Source organism: Epinephelus lanceolatus, chromosome 14 (assembly GCF_041903045.1).
Source record: "Epinephelus lanceolatus isolate andai-2023 chromosome 14, ASM4190304v1, whole genome shotgun sequence".
NCBI lineage: Eukaryota > Metazoa > Chordata > Actinopteri > Perciformes > Serranidae > Epinephelus > Epinephelus lanceolatus.
This window is the reverse complement of record NC_135747.1, coordinates 17840682-17864317: the sequence shown is the minus strand read 5'-3', so window position 1 is coordinate 17864317 and position 23636 is coordinate 17840682. Positions and strand designations below refer to the sequence as shown.

The following is a 23636-nucleotide window of genomic DNA, read 5'->3' as shown; positions in this document are numbered from 1 at the left end:
ACTAGATTGTAATAAGATTTACTTCACCTTTCAGTGGTTTTAATGTTTTGGCTGATCAGTGTATATAATCCTTTAAGCACGAAACACTGCAATACAAACATTCTGAGTTAAGGTATATGCATTCAGATGTACTGAATGTACTGAACTGTGGTAAGCCCACAGTGTTCTCTGAATACATGCCAAGTGAGGACAAATTCCAGGACTCAGTCTTAAGAGGTGTACTTTAAAGCGTCGGTGAGACCATCATTAAGAAACTTCTTAGTAGCTTTATCCCATTCAGCATATTGTACCTATAACTTTCCACCATACAGCCTCAGAAATGTGTCGGCAGTCGATGGACCTGCTGCATTTATTTCCCCCGACGGCACTCCAGTGAGACAGCTGCTCATGGATCACAGTGGAAACTGCTTGTTCCTGAATTAAGATGTCTCCTAGCTTTATTTATGAATCCCCAGCGACACACTCGTAAATTGTACAATTCGTGGTGTACACATAACCAGACTCTGTCTCCTAATGTATGTATTCATAGGGCAATATAATGACATGAGTAAAAATGAGAGATGGAACATGTAGCTCTGAATTAGTTCTCCTTTATTGTCAGAAAAGAATTAAACTGATTTACTTTCCAGTGGCTGGGATGTGAAAGACAATAGCTCAGCACAAGTGCAAGTTTTTGCACTAAACAGCTGTGACGTATTTACTGGATCTTTTCAGTCAAGTTGAATGACACCATTTCATCTAAAATACATTCTTACAATGCTTATCATTCTTTGCACTATAAAATCATGGCAGTCTAATTTCCATCTGTCACCAGGCCTGCAGAGCTAACATTAAGGCTTACAGTACATTTTGTCTGAGAGAGAAGTTGTGGCGTGTCTGCTTGTTTCTTCACTTCATTAAGACATTTCACATCAGTCATCCCAACCAGGTCAGAGTCGTGACTGGCTGATGTTCTTCACTGTGTGACACTTTGTCAAGGCAGCAACAACAGAAGCCTAACATTAACAAATATGAAAGATTAAATCTATCTTACACCAAGGAAACGACAGCCCTCACATCCATTTGTTGACAAGAATGTCAAAGTTTCACACATATCCCTGACTTCAAACCATAAATCAGAGGTGGAACTCAGCAAAGTAGATCAACATAATACATTAGATATCAAATAAATAGGTTGTTGTGAAACTTTATATATATTACTTTTTTGACCACAGCTAAATTAATTTAAACAACACAAACAGTTTTTATAGGACAGGTAATTAATGAGAGAGCATCAGCTCTAACCTCAAACACACAAACAAATACAAATACGACACAAAGAGACCTGCTGTTAAATGCAGATGTAAATGTAGAGCATTTCAGAGACAAAATTATGAAAGCTAACATCTGTTGTTAGAAAGGCACAGGGCTGATGTATATGAGCACTCATCTGCACTCTAAAGCTGATTAATTACATTTTATTTGGTCTGTGTAATTAATATAATTTCAGTATGCATACATTATAGCAAACAAGGTACAGCCAAGATTCAATGCATTTAAATGCAGAGGTGAGACCAAGTCATTGTTTTGCAAGTCACAAATAAGTCTCAAGTCTTTGCACTAGTGTCTCAAGTCAAGGCTTATAAGTCCCCTAGTCAAGTCCCAAGTCAAGTCCTAATTTTGAGGTCCTAAACTTTGCATTACACATCTTAAATCAGTCACAATGTGCTTTTCACCAAATGTAATTTTAAGAATAAGTTGACGGTGGTGAACCAATCACCAGGTTTAGCCATTTCCAGTAACTGCCTGCTGGTTAGCATATGGAACATCTTGTGAGCAAAGCATTGGTTTAGGATTGGTCTGAACACTCCCACCATCTTGGGAACCAGGAAGTACATGGAGTAAAACCACTTCTGTCTTTCGTAAGTGGAAACGACAGACACAGCCTGGTTCTGTAACAGGTCCTGGATCTCTGCTGAGAGCTAAGACGTATTCATAAACTCATTATTCATTATTGCCTTAAATTGTAATAAAACATATTTTTCGCTTTAACTTGTTTGTTAATTATATTTGTGGTGTTGCAAAGATGTAAACAGAATGGAAACAGCATCCTTACAACTAAATGTGGGTGAAAAATGTGTGTTTAAATTATTTTTTGGGGGGATAGTGGCCATATTGGTATTATGCAAATTAGAGGGCATAGTAAAAATATAATATGATTATAAAATAAATCATGAATCTGAGTATTCCAATGTGTTTCTCATGGTCAAAAACCATAAAATAGACACCAAGTTTGCATTTGTAGCTAATCTGATAAAAAAATTATAACCAAAATGGTGGGTGGTGGCCATATTGGATTTTGCAGCCATAGTCATCAGAAAGCCAGTCTGCAACACCCCAACATTCAGATGTCTTCTACATATATCAAAATATATATGTGCCAAATTTGGTGCTTTTATCACAATTAAAAATTTACAAAAATCAGGAATGCTTTTGGAATTTATCTTTTTTTGTAAAACAAGTGTGTCGGCAGTTGTTGCATCGCCGTCTGTAATTTGCTACTGCAGTTTGTTTTTTGTTGACCACCACATCGTTTTTGAATGCAAACAAAATTATCTTTGGTATCATTTTTTTTGTACAACTGGTGGTTAGTACCCTAACATTAGTTCTTCATGGTTCGCTCCTGCACCTTGACTGGACGCTGTAGAATTGGTTGAAACAATGTGAATCTGGGGATTTATGTGTCGACTTGCTGGAAGTGAACTGTATTAATGTTGATTCAGGAAATGAAGGGAAATAAAATTATTAATGGCACACAGATCTTTTGGCTTTGGGGAAGGTATCAAGTATTTTCAAGTAAGGCTCAAGTCCACGTGAACTCACCAGTCTTTAGTGTTAAGTCCAAGTGAAGTTGCAAGTTTTATTTTTTGATTTTGTCAAGTTGAGTCTAAAACAGTCAGATCTGTGACTCAAGTCTGACTCAAGTCCAAGTCATGCGACCCAAGTCCATCTGTGTAAATGTCAGGTCATGGTAGCTGCAGCATCAAACCAGCAGGTCACATGTTGATGGCAACCTTTCATCGTCACAGTTTGAACTTCAAGAAAACTATTGCTGGCTCCCTGGGCTGCTCTGTGATGTTTATATATATTGACATACTGCTAGAAACATTTCTATTCAAGTAGATAAGAAAAGAACAACAACATAAAAATGGCATTTAGAAAGAACATTGTAGTAAGGGTTGTCTCTTTAAATTAAACAAACATTTGCTGTGCTGGAGTCGAGTTACACACCGACAATGACTCATGTTCTTATAGCTGGAGTGTTTTTCAGCTGTTGTTTTTTAGTCAGGCTGACCTTCACAGGATATAAATTATCATCTGAATGTTAAATCAATGACATTGTTTCAAATGCGTCAGCAGCTGCTTAATGCAGGGTGAGGGCAGGTTTTTATTACTGTGTTTTTCTGTTTCCTGTTGAGTTAAACTCTCCCACTTCATGATGGAATGATTTCTGTCAGACCCTTAATTTAAAATAATAAAATATTTTCAGCAGCTGTGGACATGAAGGCACCTCCACTACTCTCTCCAGCTGAACCCATCACTACGTCATTGGTCTTTGTGTTTTACTCATCTGTGCGATGCAGTGTGGGGTGAGTTTGGTCAAACAGGAGCTGAGGTTGAGGCTGGTTTTGACCCGTTTCTCTCTTTGGCGTCGGTTGCAGAACCAGACTCTGACAACCTCCTTCTCCAGATGAAGGCCCTTAGCTATCCGGGCTATTTCCTGAGAGGAGGGCTTACTTTTCTCCACAAAGCTGCGCTCCAGAGCCTCCTTCGCTCCCAGGCTGCAGCGGGGAACAAGGGAAAGAGAAGAGAGGATAAACTCTACGAAACAAAATGTCATTGTATGGTATGCATTGTATCTTTGTTCCTCTTTATCAGTGATACCTGATAGTTGTTCTCCGTTTCCTCTTCCGCTCATTCATTCCTATTTTATCATTGTACAACGCTGCAGGAAGGGGAAAAAGGTGTTGTTATTAAGAAGAGAGAATCACTTCACAGCTCACTCATTTATGTATCATCTGATGAGGAGGCATGAGTAAATAATGGGTAACTTTTCAAGAGGTCATAAAGCAAAAATGTTGGGACAGACCTTTGTCTTTTTCTATCATGAAGTAAACTAATGACCCCTAAATAAGAGACATATTTTATGGATGTTTCGCATTATATTCAATGCACAACAGAACAGCTGATAAACCCAGATAGTGAACTCAATAACTGCAGGAGGTTTGTGTAAAACAAGTGATTCTGCTGAATTTTGAGTAGCTTATTTTCAACAAAACAAATTCAGTGTTCCCTGACACTTGACTGTTGTTCTGCCCTTTTCAGCTGTTTTAAATGTGCAGTTTTTTTCATTCAGGATGAGGCTGTTTAGCAGAGAGTGAAGGTTCTATGAAAATAGCGTGTGTTCAGGTCCTCACCCTGACCTTATCCTGTGAGATGTTTTTTTTTGATATGAATAATAATATAAACTTAGAAATTACAATTTCAATTAGTTTTTTTTTTCACAAATGAATGATTTCTTTTTTTTTTAAAGATTATTTTTTCAGGCTTTTTGCCTTTATTGTACAGGACAGAGTGAAGGGGAGAGAGAGCAGGGGGGTGACATGCAGAAATGGTTGCAAACCGGAGTTGAACCTGTGACCGCTGCAGCAAGGCATCACCTCTGTACATGGGGCACCGGCACTATCCACTATGCTACCGACACCCCAGAAATGAATGATTTCTTTGTGATCTTGTGCCGTGATGCCAATCCATGTGTGCCGTGGGATTTTGTGATAACCATACATTATTATTGCAATATTCAACTGAGCCTATACAAAAAGATATGAATAATAGTATGTTGTGCACATCTATTTCCTAATAAAAAGGGAATCTGTAGCTAAAAAAATTTCAAACACCCTCACGGGGAACCTATTTGTCACCGGTCGTGCATGGGAATTATTAGTGTGTGATACATCAGAAGCCCTGATTGGCAGCCAGTGTGAGGGATGATAACATTTAAAAGGAGAAAGGCGTGAGTGGGACAATGGATCGCTTTATTGTACAGAGCAAATTACAACAAAGCACCAGTGAAGACGACCTACCGCCAAAAGAAAAGAAAAAAACTGTCAGTATACAGTTTTTTAATTGTCTTATGTCATGATAAGAGTGATAACACATGTTATAGAAGCTATTGTGCACAGATATAAATATATATTTTGCCCTTTGGTGTGCCGTGGGCTCAAAAAGTTTGATAACCAGTGTCCTGGATAATGTGCAAGCCAGTGTTAGACCTCCAAAGCCATGCAAGAAAAGCATGGCATTAATAGAGTTATTTCCAGCTGACCCTATCATCACTCAAAAGTGCAATTTTCAATTCACATTGATACAAATTTCAGCTCACAGAGATGAGCTATCCAGGTAAAGATTACCTTGGGATAAATGCTATAAATGGGGCTTGATGGAGTGGATGTGTGTGACTCACCGCCGGCCAGCTCGGCTTCGTCAAGCCATTTAGCCAGAATAGCCTTCAGTTTGCAGGCGTTCTTGAAGCTCAGCTGCAGATTTTCAAAGCGGCAGATCGTGGTCTGACTGAACTCTGAGCCGTGCACCGCAGCAAGAGCCTCGCCTACGTTGGTCTGTGTGTAGCCTGGAGGTCAAAATGAAATACTTTACAGAAAACCCATGAGCAGAGAAGCAGCAAGGCGAGCACACACATACAAACATTTGTGGTAAGGTCTGTAATTGGTGCAGCTGGATGGCAGGGTCATTTTCAGTTGTTATTATTATCATCCTTTTAGTCAGAGTACCCACCAAGTTTGATTCTTCGTATTTTGAAGTCATTGGCAAACATCTCCAGCTCTCGGATCTGCGGGGAGTCCATGGCAGGGGCATCTTCTGGGTCCCGCATGCTTTTCCTTTGGCTGTCAGTTTTCATCTCTCCGATACTCGGGCCCCCGGGGGCCTCATCAGTGGAGAGGAGTGCCGGGGGCAGTGAAGAGAAACTATGGCTTAATGCACAGGAACCACTACTAAGACCGTGATCCGGAAACTTGTACAAGCAAGGAGTAAGAGACCCTGGAGAGACAGAGAGAGCTTTTAGGTGGACAATTAGGTGGTTGGAGTCTCCGGGGAGACCCTCAGACTGTCAGGAGGGTGCTGAAAGCAGCATGGCCGCTACCCCCACACGTATCCTGACAGCCTTTATTTCCACAGCACAAAAAAAGTTTTGACATGCTCCTGTGAGAACTACTAAGAATAAAAACTGCTGGAACCTGCAGGCTAATAATTTTACTATCGTCATAATTCTACTATGATAGTCAATATAGAGTGTTTTTGAAATAAATGTGACAGTGTCCATCCCCCCCTGAAACAAAGGGGTGCCTATTGAAATGTTCCACCCTAGTTTTTTTTTATTTTGTAAGCGAGAAATACACTTGTGACACCCCATGTAGACCATGTAACACACACCTGAACCAGCTCCATTGACTGATAAAGACAGTTTCCCCATGATTTATAAAGCAAATTCAAATTTCTTGATGGATTACTCTTATCTTCAGGTCCAGTGTTGCCCCACAAAGCCCCCCATTTGTTTTAACAGGTCTATACTCAGCAGAGCAAAACACCACTCAGCCCTTTTAAACAGGTTGACCGTTTACAGGCTAATGTTCAAGATTCATTATTTATCTGCCAATCACTCCTTTCCTCCTTTTGTTAGCATTAATGACAGATTACTGCCAGAGGAACAGATGGATGGAGGACTAATTGTGTTTTGGAATATGAGGCTGCTCACTGCATCAACGTTCTGCACAGCTGCAGGGGGAAAAAGCAACTGCATTGATCAGTTTTAGTAAAAAGTTCAATCAATCACATCATCATACTGTAGGAACAGACGGTAGGTGACACTTAGTTTGTGTAGGCTTCCATCCACTCTGAGCTGTCCTGTGTACAGTAAATGGCTTGTTTTTTTACAGTGTCAACATTGCTGGAAGTGTATCTATAATGAGCAATACAACACTCCCCTCTTGTGTCAGTGGGATTGTAGTGCAGTGCAAACTATATCATATATCATATGCAACTGAATTTACAGAGGAGGTGACTGGAAAGATAGATAATAGAAGGTTGTGATGTAGTGGTCATACGCTGCCAGTTAATCATGTACACTTGGCTGAAGCGACAAATCCTACCTTCATGAAGGCTGGTATTGTTCTACTGTGCTGTTGATATTGTGCTGTGTTTCTAACATTTTGTCCTTCCTATAAATGGTTACATCTATCTACACAGCCAGTCAGGACGAGCCGGTGCAATCCTACAACTCCTTCCAGTGTGCGAACTGTACCATGACTTTCAGGGGAGCTCACTTTTTTTTCGCTTATTCAATGCTCATACAAATGTATGAGCATTAAATCCTTAAGCTTCTTTGTTTTGTTTGGACATATCTGTATGCTGACTACAAAACAGAGACAGGAATAATGGTAATCTGGTGTGCAGACTGAGGGGGACAAAAATAAAGTTTGCTCTTTTCTGACCTTTCAGTTGAAGTGAGTAAAGTTTGTGATACTGTGCTGTAGCTGCAGTTGTGATGGCAAGAATAGCATGCATGCCTGTATCTTTAAAATGAATGAACCTCATGCATGAATTGTGCATCAATAATTATGCATGATCCATGATGATGAAAATACAGTACAATAGGAATGCATGACAAAAACAGCTTACTGTCAGTATTTTAGAGACCCTCCCCATGTCTTATGAAGAAGAACCAAGCTTCCCTGGTTCTCCTTTGTTTCACACCCTGACTCCTTCTTTAAATCAAGTATATGAAGCACATATTCTGTAATCTACAATACACAGACATATCAACATGGCCATAAAAGCTTCTTCTAAAACTCAGACACAGCGAAATATTGCCTGCAATGACAGCAGCAGAGTTGAAGCCATTGTGGACTGTCTCTGAAGGAACACAATGGCAGAAATCCCCCCCCACCCAATACAAAATGATTGGTTTTCCAAAAGTGGAGTGACAAAAAGGATTGTGTCATTGACTGGCTGAATTGTTCAGATCTATACACCAGCTGGAGAGCAATGTAGCAGATTCTGCACTAAAACTGTATCAGTGGTTTTCTCATGTACTGAAGGTGTTAGGGAGAGGTTGGATTCTCTTAAAACCTCCTCTCACGTCTAGGGGGTAATATCTAGCTACAGTCGCCTATAGTTTTCAAAGCCCTTTCCATTATCCTTAATTGACCTATGGATAAGCCCCGCCCTCAAACGCAATGAGCCAATCACAGTGCGTATAGCCATTCCCATACACTCGGACGTTCTCTGCCTGGACGTTCATTGAAATGCATTACAGAAAGTGAGTTTTAAAAATGGTCAAACGGTGTGCATGGAGTACATGCAACTCCAACACAAGGTATCCTGCGAGGCTGGGCGACGAGGTGTATTTTTAACACTTTAATGTTAGACCATAACATCAACTCAACGTGAATAAGATTAACAATGATGTCTACATCTGTTTTAAGGTAAGTCAACATTGTGTTTGAGGCAACATATTGTCACTTTGCTGGAAAGAAATATAAAGTTATCTTTAACATCTTGTTGGGAATAGAATGATGTTATGTGTTTTACTATAAGTTGTGTTTCACTATATAAGTTTTAGATGTGTGAACAATGAGAATACTGAGATGATTTCAGCTGATCTGAATGTGTTTGCTTTGCAGAAGTGGAGAAGTACAGGAGAGGAAGAGACATGAAGTCTGAGGAGCACATACCGCAATGCTTAGATAATTAGTTTCATATATGGTAAAAAGAATAGAAAGTGATATACAGATAGTAAGGTACAGCACGTGTAGGGAGTTGTGTTGTTCTCTTGTCTTTCAAAACAGGAACCACGCCCCCACCGCCAGCGGGAAGGAGTCAGATTAACACGAGGCAGGGGCGTGGTGTGGTGAAGGAGGAAGTGGAACTGCCAATGAGAAGAGGACAACGCCTTGCGTGCACAATGACACTCTGTTACGCTCAAATATACTGGGTCAGGGAAAGGACAGGAGGTCAGACTTCGTGAACTGACACACCTTTGTTGTTCGTCAGGGACGTGAAGTTGAGACCCAGAGCTCTGTAATTTTATTCCTTTACTGCTTAATAAACTACATTAACTGAGACCGAATATCTTCTCCTATTGCTTCATCAAAGAACACGCAGGACTGAGATCACACATAGCACATTAGAGAATAGGATGAGTCTCTTAGTCCATCAATCTCTAGCTAACGTTAGCTAAAGTTAGCCTAACGTTAGCTCCTAGCTGCGTTGTTCATCATGTCGGGAACTGCCCATTGGTTCGACATCCCATTGTTTCAACCATATTAAACTCATTGTTCCGAAGTCCGTTCCGAAATCATCATGACGCCCTGTGGTTAAGGTCTGGTTAGGTTTAGGCACAAAAACCACTTGGTTAGGGTCAGGAAAAGATCATGGTGTGGGTTAAAATGAAAAAGAAAGTGACACATAAGCCGTGAGCCTGCTCCGCCTCAAGCCGGTCGCGGCGCACCATACGCCCGCCTTGAGCCGTTCAGCACCGCAGACAGTCGGACTAATGGGATGTCGAACCAATGACATGGACCCATCATGTCACCTTGTTGGCTGGGAGTTCATTAGCTTATTTTGTTCTAGTTTTTGTACTTTGGTGATCGTACATCATTGTTAGCTGTTGTCCAAAGGGCTCTAGTTAAAGCTATAGTGCATAACTTCTACAGGTCCGTAAATGTCCGTTTCACCCAAGCCACTACTAGAGGAGATGACACAATGCTGATTAAACCGATCGGCTCCTCTAACATCTCACGGTATTTTTCAATATCATTTTTAGTTTGCGTGTAGACCGGCGTCATTCCCACACTGGCGCACAGGAAATGCTTCCTCACAACAAGAAGGGAGGGGGAGGAAGAGTGGAGAGTCTCATAGCAAGAGGTAGAGTGCAGGTAGAAAGAGAAAGCAACATGGTGGAGAAGCGGCCGAGACACGGTTCAGAAGTGGATCCTACCACAAAGAAAAAGCCTGGACGTTCGGCTCAACGTCTACTACCAAAGAAGGAAAGTGACCGACGGAGAAGGCAAACAAGGATTTGTATTGGCGTCACTTTTCCTCAGTGGAGAGCCCTGAAGGAAGAAATTGGGCTGAGGGCAGACACGGATGTTGCCTTGCTGCTGTTGGATAAGTAAGTGACTTGGTTTATAATTATATTATGAGTAGTATGTGTTGCTGTTACATGTACTGGACCTAGTACTTTATTATTTTCTTGGAAATGGTGCTATGAACGTAATGTCATGTTAGCAGCCTGGTGTTCACCACGTTGTGTAGCATTGTGTACAGTACAGGCCAAAAGTTTGGACACACCTTCTCATTCAATGCGTTTTCTTTATTTTCATGACTATTTACATTGTAGATTCTCACTGAAGGCATCAAAACTATGAATGAACACATGTGGAGTTATGTACTTAACAAAAAAAGGTGAAATAACTGAAAACATGTTTTATATTCTAGTTTCTTCAAAATAGCCACCCTTTGCTCTGATTACTGCTTTGCACACTCTTGGCATTCTCTCCATGAGCTTCAAGAGGTAGTCACCTGAAATGGTTTCCACTTCACAGATGTGCCTTATCAGGGTTAATTAGTGGAATTTCTTCCTTTATCAATGGGGTTGGGACCATCAGTTGTGTTGTGCAGAAGTCAGGTTAATACACAGCCGACAGCCCTATTGGACAACTGTTAAAATTCATATTATGGCAAGAACCAATCAGCTAACTAAAGAAAAACGAGTGGCCATCATTACTTTAAGAAATGAAGGTCAGTCAGTCCGGAAAATTGCAAAAACTTTAAATGTGTCCCCAAGTGGAGTCGCAAAAACCATCAAGCGCTACAACGAAACTGGCACACATGAGGACCGACCCAGGAAAGGAAGACCAAGAGTCACCTCTGCTTCTGAGGATAAGTTCATCCGAGTCACCAGCCTCAGAAATTGCAAGTTAACAGCAGCTCAGATCAGAGACCAGATGAATGCCACACAGAGTTCTAGCAGCAGACCCATCTCTAGAACAACTGTTAAGATGAGACTGCGCGAATCAGGCCTTCATGGTCAAATAGCTGCTAGGAAACCACTGCTAAGGAGAGGCAACAAGCAGAAGAGATTTGTTTGGGCCAAAAACACAAGGAATGGACATTAGACCAGTGGAAATCTGTGCTTTGGTCTGATGAGTCCAAATTTGAGATCTTTGGTTCCAACCGCCGTGTCTTTGTGAGACGCAGAAAAGGTGAACGGATGGATTCCACATGCCTGGTTCCCACTGTGAAGCATGGAGGAGGAGGTGTGATGGTGTGGGGGTGTTTTGCTGGTGACACTGTTGGGGATTTATTCAAAATTGAAGGCACACTGAACCAGCATGGCTACCACAGCATCCTGCAGCGACATGCCATCCCATCCAGTTTGCGTTTAGTTGGACGATCATTTATTTTTCAACAGGACAATGACCCCAAACACACCTCCAGGCTGTGTAAGGGCTATTTGACCAAGAAGGAGAGTGATGGAGTGCTGCGGCAGATGACCTGGCCTCCACAGTCACTGGACCTGAACCCAATCCAGATGGTTTGGGGTGAGCTGGACCGCAGAGTGAAGGCAAAGGGGCCAACAAGTGCTAAACACCTCTGGGAACTCCTTCAAGACTGTTGGAAAACCATTTCAGGTGACTACCTCTTGAAGCTCATTGAGAGAATGCCAAGAGTGTGCAAAGCAGTAATCAGAGCAAAGGGTGGCTATTTTGAAGAAACTAGAATATAAAACATGTTTTCAGTTATTTCACCTTTTTTTGTTAAGTACATAACTCCACATGTGTTCATTCATAGTTTTGATGCCTTCAGTGAGAATCTACAATGTAAATAGTCATGAAAATAAAGAAAACGCATTGAATGAGAAGGTGTGTCCAAACTTTTGGCCTGTACTGTACATGGTGTGAAGCGAGTGTTACTCTGTGTATAGTGTGTCGCGACTGGCGAGTGTTACTCTGTGTATGGTGTGTGGCAAGTGTTATGGAAGTGCCGCCGGCTTATTAGTTGTAATAACGCATTATCCGCTGGGAGGCGACAGAAGTTAAGCACTATAGCATTAAGCTAACGTTAACTTCTGGAGTTTAGCTTCATTAACTTATCTGTAATCACAGAGATAACACAGGTTGGCAAACGTTATGCTGAATGATTCAATGTAAATACTGTAGCACCAAACTAACGGAGAGACACTCTTGGTAAAGATGGTAAAAAGGCTGTTAAACTTTTCTCATATTCTGAGCCAAAAACCTTAACTTCAGTGGCACTTTAACATGTTGTCTTTGATGGCGATGGCAATGAGATGTGGTTCACAAGCGTACACTGTGACCTGTAAATTTTGGATTGTAATTTAAGCTTTTCATCAACCTTCTCAACAATAAAATGATGAATATATCCCTCCAGTGCGTAGTTTAGGCCCTTTTGGTTACTTCTCAATGACATCTGATCGTTATGTCACCAAAGCATCAATTGCCTCCTGCGAAATGCCGTGTACTGTGACACCTGCCATAGCGCCGGTCACTGAATGTTGATATTTTGTCCAAGTGAGTGGAGGGGGGCGTGGCTTAGCCACAGGTCAATTGTCCAATGTCTCTTAATTGAGAAATCAATATGAGAAAATAGAGTGAGCATCTGTGATATATCCCTCTATACCTCATTTTTTGAGGAAGGGTTTCAGCAAAAACTCTTCACGCCTGAGGACATCAACTGTTCTTTTAGGTCGTGGATGACTCAGCAAGAGGCATTCTGTTCATCCTGACCACGTTGGAGGAAAGAGAGAAGACTTTTCCTTGTTTGTGCCTGATGCCTGCACTGAAGTTCCCTGGAGAGCGTACATACAGCTATGCTGCGGTGCACACAGCAGTTTTTGTGTGTGGTATGGAGACAGATTGGACAACAAGCCCTTTTGAAAACATGTGTTGGCTCAGTGGGTTTGCGAAAGCACTTCACAAGCCTTTGTGTACATGGCCATGGACCCTCCAGCTGCTATATGTGCACACCATCCGCAGAGTGAGGCAGCATCAGCCACTTCATGCTGAGCAAAGATAGAAAGCAAACAGACTTACAAATGTAGCTTTGTCACTAATTCATTTTTTGCCCACTAAACAAGCTGAAAACACTGACTTTTATTACCCTGTAAAGTCTTTATGGCCAACAAACATATAGCCTATTTACTCATCCTGCATACTTGATGAAGGTGAGTCCATATTCACTTGAATTTTATCTCTGTTTTGGTCTCCACCAACGACAACAAGGAAAATATGTGTCTCTTTAGTTGCAAAATTCTCAACTCTGTCCTATTTTGTATCGGGCAGGTCGTGTTAAGGTTGTTAAACGCCTCGATACTTTATTAAAAATTCAATACCACATGTTTAAAATGATACAATCTCAGTTATAGATTCTGTAGTATTGAAAGTGCCAAAGATTAAAGAAAAAAACAAGCCACAATCAGATTTTCAACCCAAGTTGTAATTACTATTAACATTATTGCAACGTATTGGTATGTGTTAAATGACTTTTTCTCTTGCAGCACTGTGTGCAGCTTGTCAATAACAAAGAGAAAAGATTTATCTTATTTTTGTTTGCTGTGGCTGGAAACAAGAATGAGGTAAAAGAGGCTAAAAAGCTCCATATAGCTGAGTGGACTTCCAGCGTCAATAACTCTCTGTGGGTTCACAACGCGACACCTTGCACATTATATCTAGTCATTTAAGCCATTAATATAAAAAAGAGTAGATTAGTACAGCTTTAAAAATGAAAAATGAAAGGGCCAGCTTCATCTGTGACCTCGTCTTGTCCAGTTCACATTACAGAGTTTTTGCTTAATGCTACGTATTAACACTGTGACTGCCCTTTCCTCTCAAATATCCCTCTGCTGAGTGCTGCCGTTGCCCACTTTGAACAAGTTTCATTTTGTGAATTATCAGGGGCAATTTCTCACCACGCGCACACTTGATATGCCTCCTACTGAATTTCATAACAAAGTTTTTATTGCAGTTGGTTTGGTCGTCTTTTAGTTATTAATACTTCCCCTATTTCAATCTATCTAACATCCCTTTGTCCTTAACAATTATCTTTCCATATTAACATTTGCCTTTCTTTTCTAAGGATGTAGACAAAAGCTGCAAACTAATGAGTTATAATTGTGAAACCTTCAATCCGTCCCCTGATAGTCCAGAAACTGAGTTCATTAAAGTGACAAATGACCTTCTGATGGTAATAAATGTGGCCAGCTGTTTCATTTTAATCTTAATGTATTTCAGTACAGGCTGTGACACAGCGGACCATACAATTTCATTAGACCATTTACAGGAGCGGGTTGATGTCGTCAAGTCTATGCTCCAGTGGTTAAAATCCTACTTTTTAACAATCCTGTATTTTAAAAGAAGCAACCTCATTTCCTCTGCAAATGTTAATTGTTCTGTACCACAAGGGCTACACTTCAGATCCTGCTCTGTTTGATCTGCTTGGTCATATCAAACAAACCTGATGTAGCATGCATCTTTTTTTTTTAATCTAACAAAGAAGTTTAAGTTTATTTACTTTATAAATCCCCCTGAGGGGAAATTCAATGTTTTCACTCTTGCTTGTCAACTACACACAGGTCCGAAAGACACACACATGCACAAACAGGACCTATACATGCACAAAGTGGAGAGATGTCAGAGTGAGGGGGCTGTTGGGGGGTTCAGTGCCTTGCTCAAGGGCACCTCAGCAGCGCCCAGGAGGTGAACTGGCACCTCTCCAGCCACCAGTCCACGCTCCATATTTTGGTCCGGACGGGGACTCGAACAGGCAACCCTCCGGTTCCCAACCCAAGTCCTTATGGACTGAGCTACTGCCGCCCCAAGGTTATTTATGTTTTACTGTGCGTACAGTAAGAATGACTACTTTAAAGAGATTTCGGAAAAGAAAGGACAATAGTGTTAATTTGTCGTTATATTGTTATATTACAACATTTTACCAGGGTTCCCACAGTCATGGAAAACCAATATAAGTCATAGAATCCCACTATCAAATTTTCCAGATCCAGGTTATTTAAAATAAAATAAAATAAAATAAAATTAAATTAAATTAAATTATTGAATGTTTTGGAAAAGTCATGGAATTTCATTGTGTGTAATAAAATTCTTTCAGTAATCTTCCATTGATAACCTTCCAAGTCACGTAACCAGGGGTCGCGTTAACCGGATATTCTCGGTCACTGACTGTTTTTTTACAACAATGACCGGAAGGCCGTTGGTCCTTTTGACCGGTTGCAATTACCACCCCTGCCCACTTGGCAGCTGAGTGCACAGTCAGTGGTTTAAGTGGCTGCCGTTTTCACACTGCAGAGAAAAAGTCATTCATCTGCTTCATGTAGCGTTGTTGACATAATGCCCTGGACACACCAGACGCGGAACCAAAGCGGCCATGTTAACCTATCTGACTGTCCACACAGGCCGCTGAGCAGAGCGGAACGCCCGCGGAGTAGAGGCAGCAGTTTGGCATCTGGTCTATTTTTCACGGGAGCCGCAAGCGCTTCTGTCAAGCTGGATAGAGCGGATCGTACCAAACAGGAAGTCGGACACAGAAAAGACGAGAGAATCCGGCCGATTTTCAAAATAAAATAACAACAGCACGCACTGAGGAACATGAGGAGAAAATACCATGTTTATAATTTAAAATAACACAACAGTGCATAACCGAACACATTTTTCAATACCATAATCACTTAATTACAATTTTAATTTTGTGTCACCGAGCCTACAGGCATAACTACATAACCCCTGGACACACCGGATGCGTTAGTGACGCGTTAGTGCCGTCCGGTGTGTCCAGGGCGAAGCCTAATGGCACGGGTGTGTGGATGTCTGTTCATCTTTTCGTTCATGTCCTTATTAATGCACACTTTATAACTTGCTTGTTGGATTTACTAAAATTGAACGCATGAGAACTAAATGTCTTTGAATATCTTTATTATCATTTAAAAACGAAACAACCGGTAAAAATAGATTATGACCGGTTTTTAATGACCCTGTCGGTCAAAATGACCGGCGACGAAAAAGTCTAGCGCAACATCTGCACGTAACATAACGGCAAACAAAATCACATATGTTTGTTCTGTCTCTCCCTCTTGAATCTGATATGTTTGAAAAAGGCGGAGCAAATGGGGCAAGGAAAAAAAAAAGTCTTTTAAAAATCATGGAAAAGTTTTGAAATTTTGTCCATAAAATCGTGTGAGAACCCTCTTTTAAATGGAAATGTCACTTACAGTAACTATTTTTATTATCATCCCAAGACATTATGATTTGGTGTTAAATGTACAGGTCTGATCTGACTTAAAGTCCCTTGAAATCAAATATTTAACCATAACTCTAAGTTACAGTTAAAAATATATAACAAAAAATAATGTCTATGTATTTAACAGTCAAAAACTCAGCTATTCTGTTATGTCAGGGTTGTGTGGGTGTGATTTGACCAGATTTGATTGACAGTGGCCTGGCAACAACCTGTCATCACATTTTGATTCAAGTATTACTAATTGGTGCTTTGAGCTACTTGACATCACCTTTTTACACTGAACCCTGACCCACTTCAAACCAGTGAGAAATGAATAACCAAAACTGCTCCAACTTTGTCAGAAAATGTTGTGTAATGCAGGACTGATGGAGAACATATGTTTTCAGGGCCTTTCAAATTCAGTACAACCTAGCTAAGTTGGTAATATCAATACATGCTCTGGCCTGACAGCGTTTGTATGAAATGCTGCAAACTTAAAAACGCAATAATACCAATATAGAAGCAGCAGAATCTTATGAAATAAAAAAAAGGGAAGAAAATCTCTCCACACCAATACCATTCCCCCTGACAGTTTTCACCACTGCTGTTTTCATGTTTCTGCACTCTCTGCAGGATTTGGAGGAGGTGGCAAGTCGTCTTTGACAGTCATGTTTAACAAGTGTGCTAAAGAGCTCAAGCGTTCAGCGGAGTAATCATGTCTGAAATTGATTTTAACTAGAAGCAAATTTGAAATTAAACGGGAATAAACAAATTGTCTGCTCAATTTACTGGATTTATCTGCAGGCCAGGAGTGGGAATGATTATGTATGCATATGTGCATGTGTGTGTGTGCGCACGAGAGAGAGAGAGGGAAACTGACAGTGAGAGTGTGTACCCGATCATTACCTTGCAATGGGTTTGTGCTGCCTACCATGTTGGGGTGAGGGACACCACACGTCTGCAGAATACGAGTCTGAGAAATGCTGGCAGAGAGCATCTCCTGAGCTGCAGAGAGAGACAGAGGCCTTTATTATAATCTGCATAATAATCCTCAAATCATAATCACTGTCAGCATAGGTCTTATCAGTAAGATCATCATCAGATTAGTACCACCCTCACAATTACTGCTGTCATCATCAGCACTATTTGCTTAATGAATTAATTTCATAATTAATTGACTATCAACATTATTGACGAGCAGCTTAATTACAGCCTTGTAATAGTTGTCACAAATACCATCACCACCACTCACCTGCCATCATGCCATAGGTGGCCTGCTGGTTGCTGTAGTGACAGGGGGTGACTGGGTAATGTAGGCCCGGGGGACCGTTGCTGAGAGCGTTGCCAAGGGAGGAGGTGGACAGGTGCATGTGGGAACGCTTGGAGGGCTGTCCCAGGGACAGCCCTGACGACACTGATGGAAATAAACGTGGTTAGAATGTGACTGGAGAACAAAAGATCAGCAGACTAAGAACGGGAATGCATTAGCTAGGATGAGAACAGGGCAAGTTTTAAAGGGGAACTTCGCCTTTTTTCAAAATGCATACATGCATTTATTTATTCCTTTGGTCTAAAACAGTCCAAAAATACTAGTAAAAATGAACAAGTCTCTCCCAAATTCAAAAGCTTGAGTGGTAAAACCCAAGTTTGTGATGTCATAGGGTACAAATTCTGGAGCTGCTCCACAGGCAATGAATTAGGAAAGATGTTATAGATGACACTGAGAGCACCCAAGGCAGTGTTCTGAGTATATGGGTACATTTTCCATTTCAGAACTGAGAACGTTACAATAGAATAAAGCTCATTTGGGTATAAAAAAGAAAATAAACAAAATCAAGCTCCCATTCATTGTCTATGGAGCAGCTTCAGACTTTATACCCAATGACATCACATGTCTGCTTTCACCTCTCTTGTTTCTGGCTTTCAGAGAGAGTAGCTCATGTTCATAAATATTGATTGTGCTTTCCTCTGCCATGGAAATAACATACTGGAATTTTTAATTTAGGTGGTGGTCCCCCTTTAAGTCAGTTCAGACTAGAGTTCCCATAGACTAATATGGGATTTTGAAAATGATTATATTTTATTTTCAAATTCAATCAGCTGCTATGTGTCGACACAATACACAAAAATATCTTCAAATCTGATTTTGAGTTGCTTCTTGTGAATGATGAGAAATACAATACTATTCATTTCAACTCTCTTAGTTTGCTCATGAGGAGAGCTCCATCATATGAGACAGAAAGAGAGAAAATAACTGCTAATATCTGAGATTTTAAGGCAAATATCAATGTGTTAGTCTGGTGCTGGTGCAGAAAGAAAAGTGAGCGACATGAGCACAGTTTGAGTCGAACACATTTATTCTCCAACTAGACACTGGAGAGAAATGTCTGCTACCGTAGAATTGGATGCTGGTAGAGCTTTAGACTGCACTGTGAATCCAGTCAAACACATACCCTCACACAACCTTCCAGAAAAAGTAGTCTGAAATGAACCCATGAAGGGAAGTTTTTCTGACGCTGTTTCAAAGCTAAAGATTCCTCTTTAAAACCTTTCCTTTTGCAGGAGCTCTTCCCTGCTAAGTGTATTTAAATATAGTTGAACATTGCCCTGGTCATGTCCTCAGCTAATTACATAATTATTCATGTATTCATCTTTTTATGCAGCTTAGCGTTCTCTTGAAGCACTAATGTGTTGCACTCTGAGTTAGCTCCACCAACACTCATGTAGAGGCCATTTCTGTGTTCTCGGTGTCACGTATGATGATATGAAAGAGGCTGATGAGGTTATGTTAAACCAATAAAAATAATGTGCCACTGAGGATGATCCTGCTATAATTATGAATTTTATGTCTTCAATTATTGCAAATTGTACTTATTTTTCCACTTATTTAAAATGGCCACTCGACAGAAAACAAACATAGACCAGCAAAATTCCAGTACAGTGCTGTCGAAGCAGAAAAATCCATTTGCAAGATATGTTTGACCTGCTGCTACATGAATGTATTGTATGACCATTAATGTTTTGCATGATCTAATCCAGTCTATTCTAAGATATAACAAGCAGGCACTAAAAACCCACAGGAAGTTTCTTCCACAATGCTCCATCGTGAAAAAGACCTTGGGGAGTTTGCCATGCTGATAACATATCCTCAAAGCAATTATCCACTGAGTAGAGACAGCTGGGCCAAACCAGCTGATTAGATACATTTACATAATTTGGGTTGGCTTTGAATAAATGTATTTTTCTATCCGATTCATCCTCCCTATTCCCTGAAAACACAACTTTGCCTTCGTGAGGAAGCATCAGCATGGGTGGTGCCGAGCACGGTCGGGTCAATTAGAGGTCTACAGGAGCAACCTGTACATGAGACATCACTCACCGGCAGCACCCATGGGACTTACATTAAAATCAATAGTGTGAGTCAGTGTCAATGGGAGCAAATCTTATTTTGTCACAGCAGTGCGCTCTCATCGTATAGCCTCATGAGGCTGCAGTGAAAGATTGAAGTAGTTGTTTGAGGCCTGGCTTCCTGCAGCTGGGATTTAACACTGCGACACTATGTGCGCATGGCATTCAGGCACTATCAATATCTGTTTTCTCTTACTTTCTGAACATGAAAGAACAAATTCGGCTAAGGTAAAGCTCAAAAGAGGAAGGGAATTATGCAAACTGAAACATATGTAGGATAGAAGACCGTTTGAGCCCAGTTTACCTGCAGAAACCATGCTGTGAGCATGGGAGTTGGCTGGCAGGCAGTCACCGGTAGAGGCATGGTGCATGAGGATTGGCAGGGGTGAGTCTCCTGCAAGTGGGGTGAAAGAATCTGTGCTGAATGCCTGGCATGCCATTCTTCTCCAGCCTCTCTTCAAATGGTCCCAATGGTGCACTGAAGATTGACGTGATCCCTTAACTGGTTTCTTTTCTTTGCTCTGCCCTGTCTTGCTTTAATTGGTCTTGTCTCCCATTCTTGCTTTCCTTGTCTTGCGTCTCTTTCTCGTCCTTTTGAAATCTCTTCCTTCCCCTTCTTGTGTCTTGTTACGTATTGTCTCCCGTCGTCTTGCCTTTTGTCTTCGTCTTGTCTTCTTTGGCCTTTTCTTGTTCTGCCTCGTCTCGTCTTTTTTCACTTCTTGTATTGTCTTCTTTTCCTATCCTTTTCTCCTAATTCAGTCAAGCAGAGTTCTAACTTCGCTCACTTGGGAATATGCAGGTAGAAAACTGCAAACGGTTACCTTTTTTTTTTTTTTTCTCAAAGGGAAATGGATGTCAGCACTTCAGCCAGAACTCTTCACAGTTTATGGCACACCTGTACCCTCAGCCAAGGCTCTCCGAGATGAATAGTGATGAGCTTCAGGTTCAAGTCACTATCACTGATATATCTGCTCAAAGGTGTTTCTCAACTCTCGAGCTCTGTCTCACTGAGGCCTCTGCAGTGCATGTCCCTGTCTCTTTTTCTGTATTATAGATGCAGGTAAGCCAGTATCTGTCATACCCTCTGCATTTTGACGCCCTTGTCTACTGCAGGTATTTATATCCCACCCACCCACAACCAACCACCTCTCTCGACCTATGAGGCCCCCTATTTCCCATCAAGCCTCTCACCCCCCACCTACCAATCCCATGTCAGTGCTGTTATTACTTGTGTTTGTCCTTACCTGCATCCTCCTCATCCCGTTTCCAAATCCAGGATTAGGGTACAGAGCGGCTGAGAAACCCGATCCCCTCCTCTCCTCTCGCCGTCTCGCTGTCCCTCTCCCTGATTGCAGGGTTGTTTTGTAGTTGCAACAGGAGAATAAAGTGAGCGCTCATTAAAATAACAAAGACTTAGTTTTATGTGAGAATACTGCAGATAATATGGTGTGGCATGAAGCGTTACCACAAATTGTCTCAAACCAATTGCTTTGTTTTGTGTACGTGTACCCTCAACCAACGCTAAACCCAACTTGGAAAAACACACTTGTTTCACCACAGACATTTAATTCTCATTGCAGGAGCTTTTAGGTGTGATCATGTTGCATTATCTCAGAGTGAGTGGAAAAAGAAGTTGGTATTGTTGCCGTATGGTGTCCATATTGTGTTGAACGCAGATTGCTCCGGATAAAGACCAGAGGTCTCATCAGGGAGGATAAAGGTTAATCTGACGAGCGTGGCCACCATGTGCACTCTGTTGTGTCTGTTAGTGTTTGTGTTTGTCCTGGGCTCTGCTTCACTATTGTTGATGTAGGTGGGCAGCAGGTGGAAAATAGCTTGTGGGTGGCAGGCACGATTCGACTTGCTTAAGCATGCAGTGTAAATTTGGACTAGGTGCACTCAGTCCTTTTGACAATGCCTCTCTCTCAGAGCAGATTTTGAGCAAAACATTTTCAGTGTGGTTGCTGAGTTTATTCATTCACTCAAAAATGCACAAGATAACTGTGCTAAAAAGCCCAAGTTGAAAAGGTCTATGTCCAAATTCCCATATTGAAATAATCTTAAAAGAAATGTCTGTTAATTGTGGCTAGCATGTGTAGGCATCAAAATCCAAATCTAAATGCTGACGGCGTGGAGTTACTTCTTCCATCTCCCCTTCAATCTGCAGCCTCGATCGATGTAAGTCTCAAATCAGCTGTTTGATTAAACAAAACACAACGAGACTGAGCACTGATAAAGAAAGCCTTTGTGACAAATTGCAAAGCAAATCAAAATGGACTTTGACAAATCTCATTTTCACCCACAGGTTTGAAATAAACAGACACCAAATTCCCAACATTAAGAGGAAAACTGAATGTAATGGTGTGTGACAATAGAGAAAAAAACCCACCACCAGCACCAATATCAACCTTAAAATACTTCTCTCTCTTCTTTCATTTCAGCCAACAACTCCCACTCAGGGTAAAGACCATCTTCCCAGCTGGCGATTGCAGGCTTATTTTTGCACATAGAGACTGAACCACCTCTGTTTTATATCAATCTGCACACTGGTGTAAGTCTCCCAAAAATTTGCAGCAGATAATTAAAACAATTCTCCAGCTTTTTGACTTCACATAAAAGGATCACACTAATAGTTCATACATAACTACTAAATTTGCAAATCAGCCTTACATGTAAAGAAAAAAAAAAGATGGTGTAACAGAAAAATAAACATCACCTTTAGTTTCAGTATTTGGCTAATTAGTCATGTTCCAATCAGTGTTGTCTCCATCTGATTTGACTAATATAGTGAAATTGTTTGATACACAGGTTGGTTTTGGGTCAGCCTGTTCTCATGTACTGTTTGCAGTCATGGGCATTATGAGTAACGCCTTGCAGTAATAATATTACTTTTTCCAGTAAGGAGTAGTGTAACTAATTACTAATAAAATGTCAGCAATAATATTACAGTTACTCCAAAACCAAACAACTCCTTACAACGTTACTTTTGTTATCACATTATTTTTGACTTGAAATGCAACATCACGTCAAAGCAGCAAGCTAGTTGGAAACACTTACCTTAGCAGATGGAAATATTCCCATGGCTTCAGTTGTGTCTGGAGGAATGATGAAAAGAACACTGTTGCTGCAGGTAGTCGGACTATAACCCTTTCCATTGCAAAAAACACACCTCCCCAAATTTCCGGTGTGAAACACCTCAGCTACTACGACAAACAACACAACAACATGAAGCTCCAGGAAATACACCATACGAAAGGTGAGCCATCCTTGGCCACGGAAGTTGGCTGGAGCCCTACACTCGCTTAACAACCAAAACTAGATTTTAATCATGGACAGCTGCAGCTACAAAAAAATAATGAAGCTTGTGGCTGGATATGTTGTAGATATATTGTTGCTCAATGAGTGACTCTCCATCTTTCGGGCAGAGCTGTGGGAAAATACCGCTCACAGGTAAAAGAAAATCCCAGGTAAAAAGAAACTATCTAGCATTCGCTACACTTAACGTCGATTACCCTGACATTTACGCAAAGGCATACATCTTAATTTTGGGAGGATACGCAATTACTAATTTTATGGGGTGTAACGGAAAAGGAATGTAGTGCACAAAATTCATATAAATTCCACATAATCATTAGCCAGTAATTTGTGTATGAGCCCTGTTTTTTGGAAGGCTGCAACCACGTGACCCATGCGCTGACAGGAGTAAAGAGCCGGTTGGGGTGGGGGATGGGTCACATAACAGAGAACTGTCTGACAAAGGACTTTGCCCAAGGAGACTGGTGTTCGGAACCGTGTGAAACCAAGTTAACATTGAGTTATTTAGGGTATGTCCTCACCATGTTTCATTTCCTATATCTAAC

The 23636-nt window shown here is 41.0% G+C and overlaps 1 protein-coding gene across 2 annotated transcripts; it reads right to left on the bottom strand.

Annotated features, from left to right (window-relative positions):
- Positions 1–574: 574 nt before the first annotated feature.
- On the bottom strand, positions 575–22862 carry pou1f1 (POU class 1 homeobox 1). 2 transcript variants are annotated; one of them, XM_033613111.2, is made up of 8 exons: positions 22834–22862; positions 21021–21121; positions 17621–17782; positions 17275–17373; positions 5833–6096; positions 5504–5668; positions 3925–3985; positions 575–3821 (listed from the first exon to the last, which is right to left on the bottom strand). In XM_033613111.2, the coding sequence occupies exons 3-8, from the start codon at positions 17736–17738 to the stop codon at positions 3581–3583; spliced, it is 948 nt and encodes a 315-aa protein (XP_033469002.1). In that variant the 5' UTR covers positions 17739–17782; positions 21021–21121; positions 22834–22862; the 3' UTR covers positions 575–3580. The 2 variants fall into 2 exon arrangements, with proteins under 2 accessions (XP_033469002.1, XP_033468991.1); XM_033613100.2 differs by lacking the exons at positions 21021–21121; positions 22834–22862 and adding an exon at positions 20081–20988.
- Positions 22863–23636: the final 774 nt, after the last annotated feature.

Coding starts and splice junctions, on each gene's coding strand:
- pou1f1 (XM_033613100.2), bottom strand. CDS start 20,216: ATGGCATGCCAGGCATTCAGCACAGATTCTTTCACCCCACTTGCAGGA. Junction 6,097..17,274: donor CAGCACAAACCCATTGCAAG/GTAATGATCGGG, acceptor CTGTCTCTCCAG/GGTCTCTTACTCCTTGCTTG. Junction 5,669..5,832: donor AATACGAAGAATCAAACTTG/GTGGGTACTCTG, acceptor TTTGACCTCCAG/GCTACACACAGACCAACGTA.